Source organism: Euprymna scolopes, chromosome 28 (genome assembly GCF_053919585.1).
Source record: "Euprymna scolopes isolate OS-2025 chromosome 28, ASM5391958v1, whole genome shotgun sequence".
In the NCBI taxonomy this organism is placed as follows: Eukaryota; Metazoa; Mollusca; class Cephalopoda; order Sepiida; family Sepiolidae; genus Euprymna; species Euprymna scolopes.
Genome location: NC_136509.1, coordinates 2336558 through 2360211, shown reverse-complemented (window position 1 = coordinate 2360211; position 23654 = coordinate 2336558). Strand labels below are relative to the sequence as shown.

Below are 23654 nucleotides of genomic sequence, written 5' to 3'. Positions count from 1 at the left end.
AAATCTACAGATCACCCCCCACACAAGTATGTCTTTACGTTTAAGAAAATATTTGCACATTTTACATTTGGTTTGACGGTAATCGGGGAAAAATATCAACTCTAGAGCTAAATATTTAGAGATTTATAAGAATTTGGAATCGGTAATTGTATCGGAATTGGAAATTTACTATGGAATCGGTAATTGTATCGGAATAGGGAAAACATTAGAATCGTCCCATCACTAATATATATATAAAAGAAATTATGCCTGTGTGTGTGATTTCGTTTCCTATAGATCCGAGACGGCTGGACCAATTTTAATGAAATTTCAGAAAAAGTTATTTCATGTACCCGGCAGTGTTCTTAGATAGGTTTTATACCGGAATGTATTCCATAAGTATGGATAATCGATAATCAAAATAATCTGATTGAAAGGAGGAATTTAACACCCCAATCAGCCTTACATCACATTTGTATTTCAGAAGTTTTATTATGACATAAGTCGAAAGCCCAACATATAAAATCAACAGTAGGTTCTTTGATAATCCTGTGCCAAACTCTCTTCCTGATCTACATCAATTACCTCCCTAAACACATACTTAAATCATTCGTTGACATCTATGCTGATGACACGACCATCTACAGCAACACATCAAAGGCCGTAAATGACAAAGTTCTCTCTGATTCTCTCTCCTCTGATCTTGAGCGCGTGGTTCAGTGGGGGAAGACGTGGTTGGTTACCTTTAATGCATCCAAAACCAAACTGCTATCCTTACATCATCAACGCTCTGATCCCCATCTTGCATCAATTGTGATGGATGGCTCTCGTCTGGGTGAGGCCCTGTGTTTTGACAAGCTTCTGGGTTTGACCTTTACTCCTGATCTGAAATGGAACACGTACATCAAGTCTGTTGCCAAGGTCGCTGGAAAGATGGTGGAATCCTTCTACCGCTCCAGAAGATATCTCACTACTGATGCAATTTTCTATCTATATAAAAGCCAAGTACGTCCAAGGATGGAATACTGTTGCCATATCTGGGCAGGAGCTGCTAAAAACAGCCTATCCTGCCTTGACGGAGTACAAAATTAACTTTGTGGCTTAGTGGGCGATGCCCTTTTCTCTACCCTGCAACCTCTCTCCCACAGAAGAGACGTTGCGAGCCTATCCTTGTTTTATCGGTGTTTCCATGGCAGGTGCTCGTCTGAACTCCAATCTCTGGTCCCCCCTCACCAATCTTTCACGAAAAACACCCGACTAGCTGAATCCACTGTGAAAAATTTCCCCCACTCTATATCTGTGCCTAAATCAAAACGTGGATTCCATGAACAAAGCTTCTTTCTTAGAACTGCACGCCTGTGGAACTCTGTTCAGTCTGCCTGCTTCCAACCGGACTACAACTTGGATATCTTCAAGTCCAACGTTAACAAATTCCTAATAAACCGCCCCCTTAAGTAAACACTTCATCAAATCTCCACACTAACGTAATGTACTTGCAATAACCCTTATCCCTGAGTGGCTTCCGGGCCTTGATAAGTGGTGATCACTGTGTAAAAAAAAATATATGACTGGGACGCGTTTTAAATTAATGTTTCTATTTAAAGCAAAATTGAAGCATGATACTTAGCTTTTCTATTTTAAACTGAAAATATAGTCATTATCACCAGACAAGCAGTAAGGCCAGGTATATAAAATCTACAGTACGTTCTTTGATATGACAGGGACGCGTTTGAAATGAATTTTTTGTTTAGAGCATAATTGAAGCATGACACTTGACGTTTGAATTTTAAACTTTAATTCAAGCTATTATATATAAAAGTAATTTCATAGAATCAACAGTAGGTTCTCTACAGTGCAATATAGACTACAATGTATTGTGAACTATGTCTCTCTAAGAGGCATATGAAGCTTCCTCCTGGTGCACCGCGATGGGTCCCTAACTAGAGCAGGCAATCAATCGATTTAATTGAAAAGGGGGCAATTTCATTGATTTCGATTGCAATAAAAATATGGGAGTGTGAAACATTCGTTGGTCATTATTCAATCCCAACCAAGGTCGGGTCTCCCTGATATTATATATATATATATATATTCAGAATGTGAGAGAGTGTATATAATAAATTCCACAGCCAAACAACGGGTTTCGAATCCTGAGTTCGGATGTGTCTAACTGATGAGCCCAAATGAGGGCGAAACTCGAGTCTTGGACTTCCGATTCTTTGACTGTCATGGCTCTTGTGGGCTGCGACGTTGTTTGGCTGTGGAATTTATTATATATATATATATATATATATATATATATATATATATATATATATATATAGTCTTGGAAGTTTTTAACCTTTAAAACTATACAAAAAAAATTTATCATTCGTTAGAAGTTATTTAGTCAGTTCAATCACCTGCAATCACTACATCAACTAGCTCTCTCGAATTCACTATAGTAGCAGTAATAATTTATTTTTTAAGGGATCATCAGTTGTTTACCATGGAACACTGTATCGGGGATTTAAATGTATATATAGGTTAATCATTTAGTTGAAACTTACTCAGTTTATACCAATCATAATGGATTAAAAAACCTTTCGTCATAAATAAATTTTTTGTTTATAACGTAAAAAAATTATATAAACTTTGAAAATTTTGAAATAGTCAATGAATGCCTTTCTATTGGATTTCATGTATATGTAACATGGTGCATATGATCACGTATGAAATTATCAGCAGCAGCGAAGGATGGCTGGCTTAAAAAAAGATTAACAACAGCAGCAGCAGCCAAAAAAAGTGAATATGCAAATTAGGAAATATGCGCAAGAAGAAGAGATAAAGACGAGAAAAGTACACTATGTGCTCAAAAGCAAAATGGACGTTGAAGAGAATGGACGTGTAAAGTCGGAGACAAGAATGGACCAACTGTGACGGGCATGCTGGTAGAGGGAGGAGAAACGCACCGTGTAAAATTAACATCGACGAGATGTTGCATCCCACTGCCTGTTCTACAAATACTTTAATGGTGAATGCTCTGACGAACTGCAAGCACTTGTACCTCCCTGACGTAACTACCCCCGACAAACCCGACAAGCTACTAAGTCTCATCCCTTTACAGTAGAGATCCCTAGGTACAAGAAAGCCTTTTACTCCAATAGTTTCTTCCCCAGAACTGCGGGTCTTTGGAACTCCCTTCCGGGATTCTGCTTTCCCAACTGCAATGATATGCAGAAGTTCAAGTGTAATGTTAACAAACATCTTTCTACTCTTCTCCCCTCATAATGACCCCGCTAATTAATTCCCTAATAGTAGCCCCCTGCTTCAAAGTGGCACTGTGCCTTGTTTGGGGTGAAAATTGAATTAAAAAAAAAATTTAAAAAAAAAAAAAAAAACGCAACCGTGTAAAATTAACATGTGGGAGAGAGAGAGACGTTTTTAAGTGGTGCTGAAAGTAACGATAATAAATACTTTGGGGTAAAAAAGGGATTTTTATTTATTTATTTTCAGTTTTATTTTTATGAATTACTAAATTAACGTATAACAGTAATGTTGCATATATTTAATGATCTGCATCTTATATGATTCACACCTGCATGTGAATACACTAGAGAGCCGTTTGTATTCTGCCATTTTTATTCTATTTTCTACTTTTCTCTTATATAGATTCCTGACAAAAGGTGGCAATTCTATCAAGGGAATGTCAGGAGGAGCTGGCACTGTTTTCATCCAATCAAAACGCTCTAACATCGATTACAAAGTCTTATTAATGGATAACAGTGGTGTGATGGGCGGTCATATGCCTACCTACTTAAACGAGACGTCTTTGAGAACTTTGTCCCTTGATCGAATTAAGATCGGATCGAATGTGGACGTGCATTTAATTGCCGTCAATCAATCGGTGAGGGCGAAGAGCATCTCGTGCGGAGAGGCAAGCACCTTAACGGTTTATGATGATGTAGTTCTGGCTGCCGAATTTGACAAGGACGAAGCTCAACTCTCTTGCAGCTTCCACGTGAAGCAGAATGGTGAAATACAATTACCACAGAGAGTAGTACTACTCGGAAAGGATAATAAATTTGATGGTGAGTCATTAGTCTTTTTTTTTTTAATTTTTAGTAGAAAGAGCAAAATTTTATTTAGTTCTAACAGTTCGGATTGCATAATTATGGAAACCGAACTGCATGTTAAAATCTAGTTTGATCTGTTGCAGTAATTATTTTTTCAAATGAATTACAATTTACAAAAGCAAAAAACCACTTCAGAATAAAGATTAATAAATTAGATTTGAATGATGAATAAATATTATGAAAAAATTCAAAATAATAAATGGATTTGTTGCATATAAGCACACTTTAGATATTGCCGATTTATCTAAGCAAGAAAATTATAATTATTATCGTGTAGATTTAATTAGATTGATTTAAAGAGAAAAGGCAATTCAGGGACAAATATGGTAAAATGATGTTTTAGGAATTTAACTTGACTAGATTCTATAAACAATAACAAGAACGAATTTTAGATTAAAAAAAAATTATTTTTCAGAAAAAGGAATGCATGTTAACAATAACAATACCTAGATACGTGATACAGATGTTGCCTGATAAGATTCTTTGTGGACATGCAAATAATGTAATCACAAAGAAATAGTTTTTAATATATATACGGACATTAGTTAGAGAGAAGACATAAAAGTCAGTAGAAAAAGTCAGACGAGAAGCCAGGAAGAAGACACTGTGGAAGCCAGTAAAATCAAGATCGAAAATGTGAAATCAAAACGTTGTGATCTATGAAATGTTAACATAGTGGGTGAATAAATCTATCTATCTATAAAAGTGTAATTGTCTGTGTGTGCACATTTCCACACCAAACTACTCTGTCAATTTTCAGTCTACAAATTCGAGATTTGACATAAGGGGTGTTGAAATTTGGAAAAATCTTCTTAATCAGTTTTCGGTCAGAAATTTTGCTGTCAAAGTTCGACGAGTTGACCTTTAAAACTTTACCAAACTCCTCCGCCAATTTCGGTCTAAATACTTGAAATTTTAGATATAGGTTACTTAGAAATGGATCAAACTTTTTAATTTGATTTTAACCCAAAACAATAAATGTTAAGGGGTCAATATTGGGGTCAAAGTTTAAAAAAACTTTTACCTCTACGGTCTCTACCAAATTACTCAGCCAATTTTTAGTCTAAACATTTGAAATTTTACATAAAGTGTATTGAGACATAGGGCAAGCTTTTTAATTGATTTTCGAACGAAAATTTAGTTACCAAGGAGTCACAGTTCAAAAGATTTTACCTTTGTGGTCTCTAGCAAACTATTTAGCCAATTTGGGGTTGAAATTTTACATAAAGGTATTCAGACACGCAGCAAGCTTTTTAATAAGTTTTTTGGGCGAAAGTTTAGCTCCAAAGAGGCCAAAGTTGAAAGAGTTGACCTTTGTAGACTCTACCAAATTCCTCCGCCAATTTTGGGTGTAAACACTTGCAATTTTAGATATAGGTTATCTGGAAATGAGTCAAACGTTTAATATCTATATATACATCTGAATATAAAGTTATGAACAGTACATAGTGCCCGAGCAAATCCGAGCTGAACTGCTAGTATTATATGAAATATAACTTTGTGTGGTGTCATCTTTCGAAGAAACAGGTACGTGAAGTTGTCCGATTGTCACTGTCATGTAAACGGTTTCTCTTTCTCTTAAATGTTCACAAACGCTGTCTATTATATAGAATGTTGTTATTATATATACTCCATTTCTTCTTTACCAAAGAACATTTTTCTAACTCTCCATCAATGGAACATTGTTTCTTCTCGTCGTTTCAATCCCTCTCGTATTTGTTATTCCCACAAATAACATGTCGTTTCAGTCTAGCTCAAGTAAAACATTATTCATCAATAATTTGATACGACGCTATCCAAAAGATGTACTATTCATAGGGGCGGTATTTATTGGTAATCATATGTGAGGATGACCATGTTGTAGCTAATAGGGAGGCAGCGCACACTTCTACAAACGAAAAATTCTCGAAAAAGAAACTGTTTATAGAAATTCCACCTAATACTATGGTCACAGTGCAAGAAAAGAAAAGTTACTTTAACTTTTGGTGGCTAAATGAGTTCTTGCTGTGAATGTCTGACAACATAAGAACCCAATATTGGCGTTCAGTTGATCCTCTTCATTGTAAATAACGATAGAGTAAAAAAGGGATAGCAACGTATCTACTGTTTGAAAGGGGCTGTGAAAAACAAAATATTCCCTCTTCTAAATACTAAAGCGTATTTGTACTCTGTGAAGGAAAGAAAGCAGTATCATAGCAAAGGGGGAGCGGCATTTTGAGGGGGTAAAAAAAGAAAATAAAATTTTTTTAAATAATATAAAGCTAACACAAAATCTGAAATTTTATACCAAAATGAGTTTTTAAGAAATTGGACATACAAATATCATTTCGACTTAACTCCAAACATCTCAAATAATGCCAGGGATTATCACCACCATGGCATATAAGAGGAAATCAATGAAAAAGAAGAAGAAAAAACAAAAGAACAAACTTTCCAATTTCCTAAAAAGTAATGTTTTATTATCCGAAAATTTGAAAGGAAAAATAATTTCAATTATATCTCTATAATAATAGAGTAGACGCAGAAATTACCCTCTGGAGAAAAGTATAATAGGTTCGCAACAACAAATGCCACATACAAATTTAATGCATATAGGCTAATAGACACTATCTTATGTAGCTTCGAACACCATTTTATGCACATTCAGTCTTGATAATAAAATACTACATTGCATCCTACGAACAACACCATTACAATCGCAATATCTTTAGAGGAGGGGGGTCCTATTTTTCTTTCTAAATATTTAGTCCTACCACTACCTCTAGGGGTGTAAAATCTCCCGTCACAGGTCAGCAGATGTGTCCTCTGACCACGTCGAAACTGCAATGGTCGTGATCGTCTTCCCCCGGAAGCTCTTTACAAGATTCTTCCGCGTCGTAAGCCTCGTCGTCGGTTCCCGATACCGGCGTCCGCTGAAAATTAATTAACTTTTAATGCAGGACCAAAAGAAAACAAACACAGGGGATTCTAGTCTACTAAAAGTTAATTCACGGAATTTACTGGTGTTTTACATATATACAATTGTTCAGTTCGATTACACCAGAAAACAGTCTGAAATCTTATTCTTCGTTCTCCAAGATGGCGATGATGGACGGACAGGGGGTGAATGGCGTTCTCTTTGGTGAGTGTTCTTGGCTTGAGATTTGGTTCCAATCTGCTCCTCTCTGGCCCGGGTATTTACTTATATTGGAAGGTGATAGGTTAGGGTAGGCTTTTAGAATTCAATACGTTATTCTGGGGAATTCCCAGTTCTTTGCATGTGTGCAAACCTGCAAACCTTCATAGGCTCGTGAATCTGGGACCACAACACAAATTCATTCACACGCGCCGAAAGGTTGACACTTTATCCTCCCGTACTCAAAAAGCCAGACATCTTTGAGCTGGGGTTCGTCAGGCCAAGAACGAAATTATATTTCGTTATAGCTTTCCAAATGGCATCTCTTGTCATTTTTCTCAAACAATAAAATATATGTCTGCTTTACAAAAACACAATAAATTCATCCTTTCAGCTAGGTTACCCGCCGCTATCCGGGCACCCAATAATGTTTAACACACAATATCAGCATAATTACCCGGCATTACTTAGTGTTTAGATTTCTCAGCCTCCCTAAATCACTCCCTGGGGCCGTCACGCCACTGTGTCACCGGGACAAATTCTACACGTTCCTCAGATTCTGTGATTACACCGACCATAACTGGCTCATACATACATAGACCTAACATAATCTTTCCACTTTCCGTTTCATATATAATAAAGCCTCGCTTGTCTAAGCACGTCCATGCTGATTGGTAGAGCTCTGAAAATTCTCATATTCCGGAATCCAGTTCTTCGTTTTATAAACAAACGGTTATTAAAATTAAAATATGGCGTTACTAAGAGACATTATTTCGCCGAGCATCAATTTCATTTTATGGGTAGGTCATTACAGGCGTGTGTGTCGTAATAGTGGCTTTGTAACTGTCGGAATACTGTTCCCTATTATTCCAGTGCGTGTAATGTGGTTACTCTTCCTCTCCCTCTTCCTCTCTCTCTCTCTCTCATCCACTGCGTATATTTCCCTTCGCTAATAGTTTTATTATAGTTCGTGTTTATGTGGGTGTGTTCGGTTAAGCATGCATCTGACACTGCGATAATATTCTTCTTCTTCTTCGTCTTCTTCTTCTTAATCTTCTATTTTCAATTATCAAGTAATTGCTGTTTTGTTTTCTTCTTTTGTTCTTCCTTACACACTTTTATTGTGTCGGTTTTTTTAAATATATTTTCATCTTTTTAGTAAATTATGTTTTTAGATGCTAGCCATTGGTCTATTTTTAAATTTTACATAATACCCCATACTGTGGCCTACGTCCTGCATAATCTTTCACGGATACGCGTGCACACACGCGCGCGCGCACACCCACGCCCACATACAAACAAACAAACATATGTAGATACTCCTGGGAAGGGGAACGAATTTTCTAACTAATCTGTACTTTTACCTAACATTTTAATAAACGAATCATGCCATCAGAACTGGATTTAATCTGAAAATTCTATCTAAAAAAATATCACTGTCAGTTTTCTGCATAAGTCGCCATAACATATGTATGGAATAGTTAAAAAAGCCTCCCTCCCAAGTAATAACGTTATTATTTTAGCACGATCCGTCGGAATACAATTGAATGCGATATTTAGTTAAGCCAAGGTAAAATTATAATATTAAATGTTTTATATTTGTTTGAATAAAATTCCCACCAAATCTAATTGACCGATCATTATCAATTTTGGAACACAGCTGTTAGATGCAGGGGGGACGTCTTAATATGATCTATAATTACTTTCTTTATTATCATGAGAAAAAGGCGGAAGCTCTTCTTAAAAAAATTAGGATAATATTTATCATATTATCCAATTGCTTTATTTACAAATAAACACTTTTTGTTTACTTTTATGGCCGGGTAGACCTGTTCAATATTTATTAAAAACAATTTCACACTCGTCAGATCTTTCTAACTGTTTAATCTTGAGCTTGAAGGTTGTCGTATATTTTTGTGTTTTATGTGTGTAATACTGTTTTTTAACGGATTTTAGATCCTTGCTGGTAATTTCATGAAAATACATATTTTGATGATTATCTGGAATTTGTTGTTTTATGATGTTTAACTCTTGCAAGATTTTGTTTTGTGTACTCGAAGGCTGGTAAAAGCAAAATGGTCGAGATATAAATTAAAACTAAAAAACATTATCAATCTCATAAGAATTAGATTATCGACCGATCTGTATATTTTAATTTTAAGCTCTTTATTATTTCGTTATAACGTTTGAACTAACGTTCTCATCCATTTTGCTATGACAAGTCTGATCCATTTTATATGTAACCAAATGGTATACCGGAGAAAGTGCTTCCGCATTGTATGGGGCATCTTTTGAAGAGTTGTTATGTTGAATCCTTGATGTAATTAGGCGTCATTAATTCTTTCCATAGAATTAATTATCTGGACAGGAGTCTTTGCTGCTGAAATTGTACATTGGATAAGTAAACAAACAGTACATGTTTTATACAAATATAAATTTATTTATTTCAATTTGACGAAGGGGCATTTTTAAACTTGAGTGCTTAGGCACTGAACTGAGTCGCGTATCGCCGATCACAATCAGGTCCTAACTTTTTCAACCGTTTGGTACAGCGTCTTGGATCACACTGAATTATAAACATTTCTCTGTGGCGAACCTAGAAGGAAAGATAGAAAGAGGGAAGGAGAGTGGTAGAGAGAGAAAAAAGGAGAAAGAGACAGAGGGAATAATAGGAAGAAATATATACCCTAACATATTAACGAGAAGATATAGTTGTTATTATTGTTAATTGGCCTTCCGACATCACTAATCAACTTCAATTTCATAAACAACTTTTTCAGTTGGGATATAAACTTGGTTCATGACATTTTTGAAGTCGCTTTGTTCATAATATATAAATTATGCCACTAGTTTTTTAAACATAGAGGGCTCAAGCGTCCCAAAAAGGGATTTTATTATTATGCCACGTATCTTGATAGTGGAATTTGGATGATAGCCGTACATTTCTCAAGTGAAAGTAATACTACAGTTCCGACAGAACTGAGTCCATATTCCGTACTGGTAACCGTGTAAATATTTTATAATTTCTTCCCTGGAAAATAATGATGAGTTGTTGGTTAAGAATCGCTTTCGTTGGGGTATAATATTTAAACAGTCTCATAACTTATTTTTCTTTCTTTTAATTTGATTTTGATTTTTCAGGAATTATTTCAAACGTGAGGGACATGGTAATTGCTTCCCATGAGAAAGCAACCTTCACTTCCCAAACAAGAACGGCAGGTTATCAAGACGGTAAGCTGCTATATATGACAAAACCCGGCCAGTACAAATTCGCCAGCTTGATTATCAAGGATTATGCAGAAGTTCATTTTCAGGCGACCAAACGAACGCTGAGCCTTGGTCGTCTTGAATTGCATTACAAAGCGCGTCTCATTGGACAGCAATTACTTCTAGAGGGCAACGATGTTGTTGTGCATCCAGGGGCGAAAATCGATCTTTCGAAAGGAGGTTATGGCCCAGGAGAAGGGCCAGGAAGAGGGGTAATGCTGGTAAGTGCATTTTGGGGTTCCTTTTTTGTTTTACATAGAAATCTTCAAGATATGTTCTCACGAAAATGTTTCAACAATTAGATTTTTTCACAATAACAATATTTTATTTGAGTTTTGTTAAATGAGAATATGAATATATAACTAACAAGACCCGCGGAAATTCCACGGAATAAAAAATCTATATCTATATATCTATAAAAGTGGAAGTGCCTGTCTGTGTACATTTTCCTACACAATAACTCTGTCAATTCTCAGTCTACAGACTCGAAATTTGATATGCAGGGTACTGAGATTTGGGGAAATATTTGTAATCCGTTTTTGGCCAGAATTTTTACTGTTAAGAAATTTGACTGTTAAGAAATTTTACTGTTAAGAATTTTTACTGTTAAGAAATTTTACTGTTAAGAAATTTTACTGTTAAGAAATTTTACTGTTAAGAAATTTTACTGTTAAGAATTTTTACTGTTAAGGGGTCAAAGTTAAACAAGTTCACTTTTGAGAACTCTACCAAACTCTTCCGCCAATTTTGGGTCTAAACACTTGAAATTTTAGATATAGGTTCCTTGGACATGGATCTAAATTAATAAATTGATTTGAGCCCAAAATAATAAATGTTAAGGGGGTCATAATAGGAGTCAGAGTTTAAAAGAATGTTGACCTCTGCGGTCTCTACCAAATTACTCAGACAATTTTAGGTCTAAACATTTAAAATTTTACATAAAGGGTATTCAGAAATGGGGCAAGCTTTTTAATCGGTTTGGGTCGAAAATTTGAGCTACAAATATATAAATCTATGTAAGTATGTTTGCATGTTTGCCTAAAACTTTCGACAGAGGCAACGGATTTTCACAAGATCAGTATCATTTTGACACACGATCCTTCAGAAGACAAATACCGAAAAATTGGCTAAAAACATTAATTTCTTCACCCTCAACTGGGCACTTTTCTACAGGAAGTGGTCGCTTTTTTTGCGATATTTTAGAAAGTCATCCCGTCTTTTTGATTGTTTAGCCTTAATTTAAACCTACGTCACTTCCGGTTTGGCGGTTGTCGGAACAGCAAAGACGTCACGTTTTTTTTTCTCCTTCGCAGCACGTGTTCGAGCCTGCTTTCGTTTTAGTCATCGACAGAGAGTTGAAGAAAACTGTTGTTGTTTGTTGTAACTAGTTGAGTGTCTTTTTGTGAAACTTTCACAATGAAAGATCATAGATTGGAGCTCAGACGAGCACTTGCCATGAAAATAATGATAGGAAAAATACAGGATCGCAAGTCTGTTCTGTGGGAAAAAGGTTGTATTGCAGAAAAAAGGGCTTTACTTAATAGGTTACGAAGTTTCTTTTGAACTTTGTCAAGGTAAGATACGGTGTTTCGAGCAACTCCCACCCGAATATAACAACAGGGGTCCATTTGTTCTATTTAATATGACTCATCTTCAAAAGGTAAACAATTATTCCATTGTATATAAGAACAGTTACACATACAGAGATTTACCAGGACAACCTGGCACAAGGGTACTTTTCGCTACAAGTAAACCCTCACTAAATATTCATAATTGCAAAGTAATCAAATAAAATCTCTACATAACTAACCGATCATGGCCTTTACAATAAATGTTGCACCTTCTCTAAGTGATGTTACCTCAAGTAACAGCACAAAGCTGGGTACTCCACCAGACTAGATGGATTATCGTCCTGTGTGATGCTTTCATTTGAGCGAAACCCTGATATTTTTAATGTGCAGCTAGTTTCAAAAGAGTCAGCCCCTTGAGCAATATACTTGCTAGAATATCACATGGCATTGATTGCATTAGCAATACGTGCATTAATGGATATCGAATCTAATATATGTGTGTGTTCACAAATTGATTAAGGACGCAAAACCAAATGAATCATTGTTTTGTGAAGTTTGTTTTCTTTGCGACATGAGAGAAAATATGAAAAAGGAATTTATTTGAGAAATTATTTTATTTGATCTGCAAAGGAATTTATTTGAGAAATTATTTTATTTGATCTGAAAGGGAATTTATTTGAGAAATTATTTTATTTGATCTGAAAGGGAATTTATTTGAGAAATTATTTTATTTGATCTGAAAAGGAATTTATTTGAGAAGTTATTTTATTTGATCTGAAAAGGAATTTATTTGAATTTTTGTTTTATTTTATGTCAAAAACGGGATTAATTAGAGGAATTAACAACACGTGGCAAAAGTTGGTTCGTCCATCGATAGAAGAACACACGCTGCCCAGCAATCAGAGATCTGTATAAATAACAGTGCAGAGCGGCTTTTAAGACAGAAAAAACAGAGGTATAGAGAGAGGGGGGATAGAGGGATAAACAGACCGAGAGGATGACGGTAGCAGTACAGCATGTGAATCCACCCAAGTTCAGTTGAGTTCACAGCGAGTGGAGTGATTCAGAAGCAGGCTTGATTAGGCACATGTGATCCGTCTGGATATGAACCCCCCACCCCTAAAAAAATCCTAAAAGAAAGAGCGTGTACCAAAAATGGAAATCAAAACTTGCTCTGTCAAGAAACATGACAAACCCTCGAAACGATAGAAACTGTTCCCAACTTTAGAGAAAGAAAGAAAATGAATCAGAAAGCAAAACTTGGCTTCGCTAAAACCTCCATTCTCAGAATCTGAAAGTTGTGTTTTTATTTTATTTTTCTCTCTCCTCATTTTATCAACGTTGTTTTGACAACTGTTACTGACCTGTTTGACAATCTCACTAAAATCGTTTTGAAAACAAACTGGAGTGAGTGTTAATTTTGTCTTTTTGGTAAAAAGGTTTATAAGTGTTTATTTCCTGCTGACTTAGCGTTGAGATGAACGGTGTATCAACCCGTTTCGGTTGAGCCACTAGACGATCACTAGAAGAACAATATCGGAAACGAGTCTTTTTACTCGTCATTATAACTCTTATTTGGGGTGAGGTTACACCTGGTGTCCAGTAAGAGTGCAATAACCATAAGAACGATATACTAACAGATATATTTAAATAGTAGATTATGGAGAAGAAAATTATGTTCTCTAATAACTCAGTGTTTGAGAGGTAAAGCTGAACCTTAATGGAATATTCGAATACTTATGTATCTCATATAGAGATCAAGTGTTTCCCCAGGAAGAAGAACTTCGATTCAAGACAAATGAAACAAAAACAGATGAAAAAGTCTATTTTTATCCATGTATGTATGCAGATGTGTGCATATGTATGCATATGTGTGCGCATGTATGTGTATATATGTGTGTACAATCAATCAATCAATATGGGTGGTATTGCTCAATAATGACCCTTTCCTGGACTTCTACCATCTAACTTTGTCCCAAGCTATTCGCTGCCATGTGGAACCCATGTGTTATATCAGGTCGTCCCTTCATCTCATTCGTGGTCTTCTCTTTGGCCTCTTGGTGTCCATTCCGTTGTCCATCTGGGTTTGGATGTTTTGGTAGCAGTATTGATGTCAATAATTCTTGTTTGTTGGCGGATCCAGATGTTTGTCTTGCTATATTGTAGAGTGATGCCTAATATTTTCCTCTCCATTTTCCTTTGTGCTACTGCCAAGATTTCATATTGGCGAGTTGTCAGATCATCGCAGGTAGTACATATTTATTGAAGATCTTCCCTTTGATTAACATGTTTGCTTTTTGGCTTCTCATGATATTCTCCACTTTCTCAAAAGCTGCCCATCCCAATGTTATCCTTTTTTTTATCTCAGGGAGGATATCTTCATCTTTTGTCATTTTCTTTCCCAAGTAGATGTAGCTTTCAACTTTCTCAATGGTCTTTCAATCAACAATTATAGGCGACTTGGCACAGTACTGGTTTAAGATCACCTAGGTCTTCCCAATCAATGACTCTATTCTGTCCTTAACTCCCCAGAAAAAATAGTAACTATCAGTTCATTAAAAGAAAATAAAAAGAAAATAAGGGCAGGGGAAATTTTGGCCAAAACTTTGTGAAACAAAACTTAGAAGGCGAGGATAATAGTCTGCAAGAAAAAAAAAAAAAAAAAAGGAATTACTCATCTCAAAAAGATCCCAATAATAAAAATGAAATGTCATTGTTTTACAATTTCTAGTGTCAGCCACGTAGATTTGACCTTCGATTTTTGACACGGTTGTCATTTTATAACTATCTGAGCACAGAACAATTTTTTTTATTAGACGGTGGTCACCACTTATCAAGGCCCGGAAGCCACTCAGAGATAAGGGTTATTGCAAGTACAGTACGTTAGTATGGATATTTAATGAAGTGTTTACTTAAGAGGGCGGTTCATTTACAACACGCACTCATGTTGCCATGTTTATAAGAACCCGAATTAAATTATACCTAAGGTAAGCATAAGGTTTTTAAATGTGGGGAGCTCAAGTTTACTAATGGCACTTTATCATTTTGTAACGTACAGATTAAAATAAAATTTGGATTAATTTGGATTTTTTTCTTTCTTTTTTTTACAGGCGAATTCAATCGGATCGGGAGCTGGTTATGGTGCAGTGGGTGGATCAGTTTCAGAAGACCAGCCTGGTGGTTCTTTTTACGGGGTGACTCGTTATCCAAATGACTTTGGAAGTGGAGGCGGAAATAGTTCTGGAAATGGCATCGGTGGTTCCGGTGGTGGACTACTTCGATTGAAACTATCCGGTCGGTTAAAACTTGAAGGTAATACGTCATTTTGACTTTCATAAATTTTATTAAATAAATATTTTTGTCCTGCAATTTGATTATTTTATCTCTTAATCAAGGAAAATAGAAAAGACGATGGACTTTTTACTAAAATGTCAACTTGCAAAAGATAAAGATGAATTGTTTTATTTATTAATTAAGTCGTCATTTGTTTTTTGTTTTTTGTTTTTTTGCTTTTTTTTTCTATTTTTCTCCCCCAAGACGGCATATTGCCACTTAAACGTAATCGACTACTATCTGACATCATATATAACAGGGAACTCTGGAGAGTTGAACAACGAGATATCTATTCATGTAACATTTAAACTTCTGCAGATTGATACAGTAAAGGAAGCAGAGAACTGGGAAGTAATTCCAACGTCTAACAGTCCGAGAAAAGAAACGATTAGAGTAAAAGGGTTTCTGACATCAAATAACCTCAACAATAGAAGGGGTGGGATTTTGCTACTTGTTAGATTGGTCGGATGTATGTGCGTCGGGGAGGAGCAAGTGTTGTGACTTCATCAGAGCACATTTAATTAAAGTACTTGTAAAAGAGGCATAGGGATGCGACACTGAGTCGATGGTCCAGAGCCGGGGGTTTAATCAATAGTGCGCAACCTATTAGATTATTGACTCTTTTTTTAAACCTTGTCTAAAAGCAAAAGACTAGTAGTAGATCACCAACCCAGATATGGATTAATATCCCATGCATGTGTGGATTTCAGCTTTGTGAAGATATAGGATGCTCTCTGTTGTAAGTAATTTTTAGCATTGTAGATGATGTCCATTTTAAAAATGGGGTAATATTTTTATTAATAAATATACTTTATACGATCTTTTTATCTCGTTTCTTTTACGCGATTTTTGCACTTAATTCATTAAGTCTTTTTCTAATTATTTTTAATAGTCAATGACAAGCTTAAATGTCTGTTATAGATATAACATGTGAATTATATTTTTTTCTTTTTTCCTTTTCATTACTTACTGATTTGTTGTCTCTCTTCGTCGCTATTTTTCACTTTTTTCAAAAACAGACTTCACTGAGTTTTCTCCAATGTTTAAATTTTGAGAGCATAGAGTTAGGAGAGATAGACTAATGTTATCTTAACAAGTATATAATTTTTAAACTTAATTTTCTAACGTATGAAATGAATGACACAGACTGACAGACATCTAAGTAACATTGTCCTAAGATTATTTTACATAATTCGCCGTGTCTCGTTCATATGTCTTCCCAAGAGAAAACTGATGTGAACATTTTTTCTCACTCAAAAAAATGGATTTAATTTATCATTAGTCACTGTCCGACTTCTGTTTTTTGCGTACAGCGTTTATCTTTGTTCTTTGCCTCAAATATACGTCACCTGTATCTGAGAACTATTTTTGTATAGAGATTAAGGTCATTTTTATATGCATTAAATATGACTCAAAGGTCACACTAACTAACTTAATCGCTATTGACGTTGTGTTCCTAATATGTAACAAAGGTTCACGTTATATTTTTAGTTCTAAGATATTTGATTTGGGAGATCAGCAAACCATAATCTTTTCATCGATAAACAAGAACATTTATTTACAAATTACTCATTAATATTTCTTAGTTCTTATCTACGGTGTTTATTTATTGGTCGAACAATGCACACGTGAATCTTGTGGTTTGTTCTCGATTAGCGCCGTTATACAAATGGATCGACATGATTCATGATCTCGGTTCAGTCTTAAGAAACAATGGATATCTTGTCTAAAGATGGATGCGTGAGTAATTATTACGCAAGGGTTGCGCAATCCTCAGCCACACCTCTTATGAATCAGCATTATTTGATGTCAGACGCAAAGAGAAGTTCAGGGCGAATGAAAAAAATACCGCGATAAGCGGATAATACATGCAGCACGTGGTATTCCCAAATATTCACTTATATTTAGTACTGACCAAACTAAACATTGCTTTCGTATTGCCAAATAAGACACACATCATGCGCGTGTAGTTAAAAGCAAAGGTTGCGTAATCTCAATCTGAATCAGGACTGTTTTATTTCAATCCCAAAGAGAAGTTGAAGACGACTAACAGCAATTCCACATCACTTGTTATTTTCAAATGGTCATATATTTTAGTATTAACCAGGAGGGAAATCACTTAACTCAGTTGATCTAACGAGAACCGGTGAGTCATTGTGAATATGCAGAAAAAGATTCATGCTTGTCGTGAATTAAAATCATTGTGATTTTTTTTTTACACAATGATCACCACTTATCAAGGCCCGGAAGCCACTCAGGGATAAGGGTTATTGCAAGTACATTACGTTAGTGTGGAGATTTGATGAAGTGTTTATTTAAACGGACGGTTCATTAGGTATTTGTTAACGTTGGACTTGAAGACATCCAAGTTGTAGTCCAGTGGGAAGCAGGCAGACAGAACAGAGTTCCACAGGCGTGCAGTTCTAAGAATTAATATATATATATATATATATATATATATATATTTAAATCTAAATAATATATTTTGCTCTTTTGTGTTGAGCACTCTTAATAACCTCGTTTTAATTCACGACTTTTGCCTCTTGAATACCTTTAACTTAGAATATTTAGATCTAATCAATTTATAGCACTAAAGTCAAACTATATATTTAGGCAATTAAATCCTATTTCCGACACATAAATTATTTAGTTGAACGAATACCAATCCATGCTTTATTTTCATCTCTTCACTCAAAACAAAGATGTTCACTCTCAATATTAATAGCAGCCGTACTTTTCATTAACAAAAAAGACAAAAACGTGCGAACGATGTTGTGTTCAAAACAAAACTCGCGAGCAAGAACTGTCTTCTTATATTAAGTAATTTTCGCCTCCGACCGGGGCTTCATTTGTATAATTATGCTCGTCTCGTACTCAAACGATACTAGTTACTTGTTCCGCATATTTCTTACACATGCTAACCGTGGCCGCTTATTCCTCTGTCTATCCGCAGCGTAGACACCCGAATTAAATCCTAAGTAGCATTATAGAAGTGTTTTACTTGGTCGGGTTTATTCTACGCTCATATGAATATGCATATTCTGTTTTCAGTAGCTTACAATGTACATCAATATATATATATATATATATATATATATATATATATATATATATATATATATATATATATATATATATGAAATAAAATGGAGGTGGAAGGACCTGGATACTCAACGTTTCGCCCGATTTATGCGGGCTTCTTCAAGAGGGATGGTCTTGAAGAAGCCCGCATAAATCGGGCGAAACGTTGAGTATCCAGGTCCTTCCACCTCCATTTTATTTCATATCGTCGGATTTAATCCAGCTCAACAATCATATATATATATATATATATATATATATATATATATATATATATATATATATATATATATATATATAGTGAATAAATGACAAAAGTCTATATTCCAAAATTCATGATGTTGACCATCTTATAATTTATTCCTTTAATTCAGTTAATATTTACAATTCTTGACAGTATCTGTTTCGTATCGCAAAAATTACGTAATGGAAACATATTAAAATGTATTTACAGTTTATCTTTCAATTTTTTAGTTTAATCATGTCAAAACGTACTTCATTTCCTTTTGACGCATTGATTGTTGCAATTTATCCTCATGAGTTAAGGGTAAAATAGAGTCACCGATTGATATAATAATTCAGTGATTGATTTTGCGCTACGAAACAGATACTGTCAAGAATTGTAAATGTCAACTGAATTAAAGGAATAAATCATAATATGGTCAACACCATGAACTTTGGAATATAGTCTTTTGTTATTTATCTACTATATTGCTCTGTAATTACATTGAGCTTCTTAAATAAAGATTGGTATATATTATAAGGAAATAAAATATATTTCCATCGAAACATATATATAAATATATATATATATATATATATATATATATATATATATATCAGTGCTTGTGTTATTAATAAATGGACGTACATTCAAAATTAAACAGGAAATGGAAATTACACATGTTATATAGTTAACGCAGTAACAATTTTGCATGAAAATCAATGGGCAGTCTTGACAGAAAAACGGTTTATCATTTTAAAATAGATGCAAATACAAAAACACAAAACAGCGATAATCAACTTTAAATTCTTTGTCTTTAGCTAAAGCGGTTCATACTGTGGATAGTGGTTTACTTGAGCTGTCCGTTTGGTTCAGAAAAAGCTGGTTCTGCGTAGACAAACTTCACTCTCTCAACCCAACAAGCCTGATCAAGGGGCAGGACAGAGTTGAAATAGTTTGAGAGTAGCCGGGATGCTGGAACAAGTGCCGACGTATTTCTACATACAGCGCCTGGTATCACCAAATGATCACCAATCTGGTAGTGGACAGGTTATTTACCCTCGATAATCTAGCAAAAACGAATATGTTAAGATAATTACGGCGTGTTGATATCTAACGTTTATACTAATGCATAGTTTATAATTATGACCTTAATATATATTGTTTTCTATTATTATACACTATTGTCACTCTTCTTTTTAACATTATTACTCCAATAATTCTCTGGAGGGAATTCATCTTATAAATTACTAAAAGTATGTTTTTCATAAATAAAAGTTCATTTATTTTGTGGGCAAATTATTCACCAGTTATCCAGGTCAAAAGCCACTCAATGATAAAGGAAAATTAGATAAATGGATAGACTCATTACGTTAAAGTACTTCTTTTAAACTCCTTAGTCTAACATTCACAGGGAACATAAGCTGGAACAGTTACATTGAGAGCATTGCCAGGACCGCTGCGAAGAAGGTAGGCACTCTCTACCGTTCTAGAAAACTACTAACACCCGAAAGTATCCTGTACCTCTATAAGGCCACCATCGCCCATGTATGGAGTATTGCTGCATCTGCTACTAGTCTCGCTCCTAGAAAGGGTTCAAAAGAGAGTCGCCAACCTGATATGTTCTGAACTGTCATCTAAGCTTCAACCTCTGTCCCATCGAAGAAATATTGTATCCCTCCGCCTGTTCTACAAGTATGTTAATAGTGAATGCTCTGACGAACTGCAAGCACTTGTACACCCTCGACGTAAATACTCCCGACAAACCCGACAAGCAGCTAAATCCCACCCCTACACAGTAGAGATCCTTAGATGTAAGAGCGCTTTCTATTCCAGTAGTTTCTTCCCCAGAACTGCTAGACTTGGGAACTCCCTTCTGAGTCCCTGCTTCCCCAACTGTACTGACATGCACAAATTCAAGTGTAACGTGAACCGACATCTTGCTGCCCAACTCCCTACATAGTACCCCTGTAGCTTATATCCCTTGTAGGAGCCCACCACATCAGTGGCAATGTGCCTTGTTTGGGGTGAAAATGTAAAAAAAATAAAGTAGTCCAAATTTTGGTTGAATTTGTGTGCGCCTATAATGAACATATTTCAGGATGTGTCTGATCGTCGAGTTAGAATACCTAGAAAAATCAATTGTAAAAAAATGATATTCTCCTGAAGGTTGAATTTGTGTGCGCCTATAATGAACATATTTCAGGATGTGTCTGATCGTCGAGTTAGAATACCTAGAAAAATCAATTGTAAAAAAATGATATTCTCCTGAAGGTTGAATTTGTGTGCGCCTATAATGAACATATTTCAGGATGTGTCTGATCGTCGAGTTAGAATACCTAGAAAAATCAATTGTAAAAAAATGATATTCTCCTGAAGGTTGAATTTGTGTGCGCCTATAATGAACATATTTCAGGATGTGTCTGATCGTCGAGTTAGAATACCTAGAAAAATCAATTGTAAAAAACTGATATTCTCCTGAAGGTTGAATTTGTGTGCGCCTATAATGAACATATTTCAGGATGTGTCTGATCGTCGAATTAGAATACCTAGAAAAATCAATTGTAAAAAAATGATATTCTCCTGAAGGTTGAATTTGTGTGCGCCTATAATGAACATATTTCAGGATGTGTCTGATCGTCGAGTTAGAATACCTAGAAAAATCAATTGTAAAAAAATGATATTCTCCTGAAGGTTGAATTTGTGTGCGCCTATAATGAACATATTTCAGGATGTGTCTAATCGTCGAGTTAGAATACCTAGAAAAATCAATTGTAAAAAAATGATATTCTCCTGAAGGTTGAATTTGTGTGCGCCTATAATGAACATATTTCAGGATGTGACTGATCGTCGAGTTAGAATACCTAGAAAAATCAATTGTAAAAAAATGATATTCTCCTGAAGGTTGAATTTGTGTGCGCCTATAATGAACATATTTCAGGATGTGTCTGATCGTCGAGTTAGAATACCTAGAAAAATCAATTGTAAAAAAATGATATTCTCCTGAAGGTTGAATTTGTGTGCGCCTATAATGAATATATTTCAGGATGTGTCTGATCGTCGAGTTAGAATACCTAGAAAAATCAATTGTAAAAAAATGATATTCTCCTGAAGGTTGAATTTGTGTGCGCCTATAATGAACATATTTCAGGATGTGTCTGATCGTCGAGTTAGAATACCTAGAAAAATCAATTGTAAAAAAATGATATTCTCCTGAAGGTTGAATTTGTGTGCGCCTATAATGAACATATTTCAGGATGTGTCTGATCGTCGAGTTAGAATACCTAGAAAAATCAATTGTAAAAAAATGATATTCTCCTGAAGGTTGAATTTGTGTGCGCCTATAATGAATATATTTCAGGATGTGTCTGATCGTCGAGTTAGAATACCTAGAAAAATCAATTGTAAAAAAATGATATTCTCCTGAAGGTTGAATTTGTGTGCGCCTATAATGAACATATTTCAGGATGTGTCTGATCGTCGAGTTAGAATACCTAGAAAAATCAATTGTAAAAAAATGATATTCTCCTGAAGGTTGAATTTGTGTGCGCCTATAATGAACATATTTCAGGATGTGTCTGATCGTCGAGTTAGAATACCTAGAAAAATCAATTGTAAAAAAATGATATTCTCCTGAAGGTTGAATTTGTGTGCGCCTATAATGAACATATTTCAGGATGTGTCTGATCGTCGAGTTAGAATACCTAGAAAAATCAATTGTAAAAAAATGATATTCTCCTGAATGTTGAATTTGTGTGCGCCTATAATGAACATATTTCAGGATGTGTCTGATCGTCGAGTTAGAATACCTAGAAAAATCAATTGTAAAAAAATGATATTCTCCTGAAGGTTGAATTTGTGTGCGCCTATAATGAACATATTTCAGGATGTGTCTGATCGTCGAGTTAGAATACCTAGAAAAATCAATTGTAAAAAACTGATATTCTCCTGAAGGTTGAATTTGTGTGCGCCTATAATGAACATATTTCAGGATGTGTCTGATCGTCGAGTTAGAATACCTAGAAAAATCAATTGTAAAAAACTGATATTCTCCTGAAGGTTGAATTTGTGTGCGCCTATAATGAACATATTTCAGGATGTGTCTGATCGTCGAGTTAGAATACCTAGAAAAATCAATTGTAAAAAAATGATATTCTCCTGAAGGTTGAATTTGTGTGCGCCTATAATGAACATATTTCAGGATGTGTCTGATCGTCGAGTTAGAATACCTAGAAAAATCAATTGTAAAAAAATGATATTCTCCTGAAGGTTGAATTTGTGTGCGCCTATAATGAACATATTTCAGGATGTGTCTGATCGTCAAGTTAGAATACCTAGAAAAATCAATTGTAAAAAAATGATATTCTCCTGAAGGTTGAATTTGTGTGCGCCTATAATGAACATATTTCAGGATGTGTCTGATCGTCGAGTTAGAATACCTAGAAAAATCAATTGTAAAAAACTGATATTCTCCTGAAGGTTGAATTTGTGTGCGCCTATAATGAACATATTTCAGGATGTGTCTGATCGTCGAGTTAGAATACCTAGAAAAATCAATTGTAAAAAAATGATATTCTCCTGAAGGTTGAATTTGTGTGCGCCTATAATGAACATATTTCAGGATGTGTCTGATCGTCGAGTTAGAATACCTAGAAAAATCAATTGTAAAAAAATGATATTCTCCTGAAGGTTGAATTTGTGTGCGCCTATAATGAATATATTTCAGGATGTGTCTGATCGTCGAGTTAGAATACCTAGAAAAATCAATTGTAAAAAAATGATATTCTCCTGAAGGTTGAATTTGTGTGCGCCTATAATGAACATATTTCAGGATGTGACTGATCGTCGAGTTAGAATACCTAGAAAAATCAATTGTAAAAAAATGATATTCTCCTGAAGGTTGAATTTGTGTGCGCCTATAATGAACATATTTCAGGATGTGTCTGATCGTCGAGTTAGAATACCTAGAA

General features: G+C 35.0%; 1 protein-coding gene across 1 annotated transcript in view; it reads left to right on the top strand.

Moving 5' to 3' along the window:
- LOC145249431 (uncharacterized) overlaps positions 1-23654 on the top strand; it is a 911941-nt gene that overhangs the window by 599631 nt on the left and 288656 nt on the right. The window contains exons 78-80 of the mRNA XM_080110989.1: positions 3631-4049; positions 10351-10697; positions 15158-15359. Coding sequence (XP_079967115.1) covers positions 3631-4049; positions 10351-10697; positions 15158-15359 — 968 coding nt within the window. The remainder of the gene's footprint in view (positions 1-3630; positions 4050-10350; positions 10698-15157; positions 15360-23654) is intronic.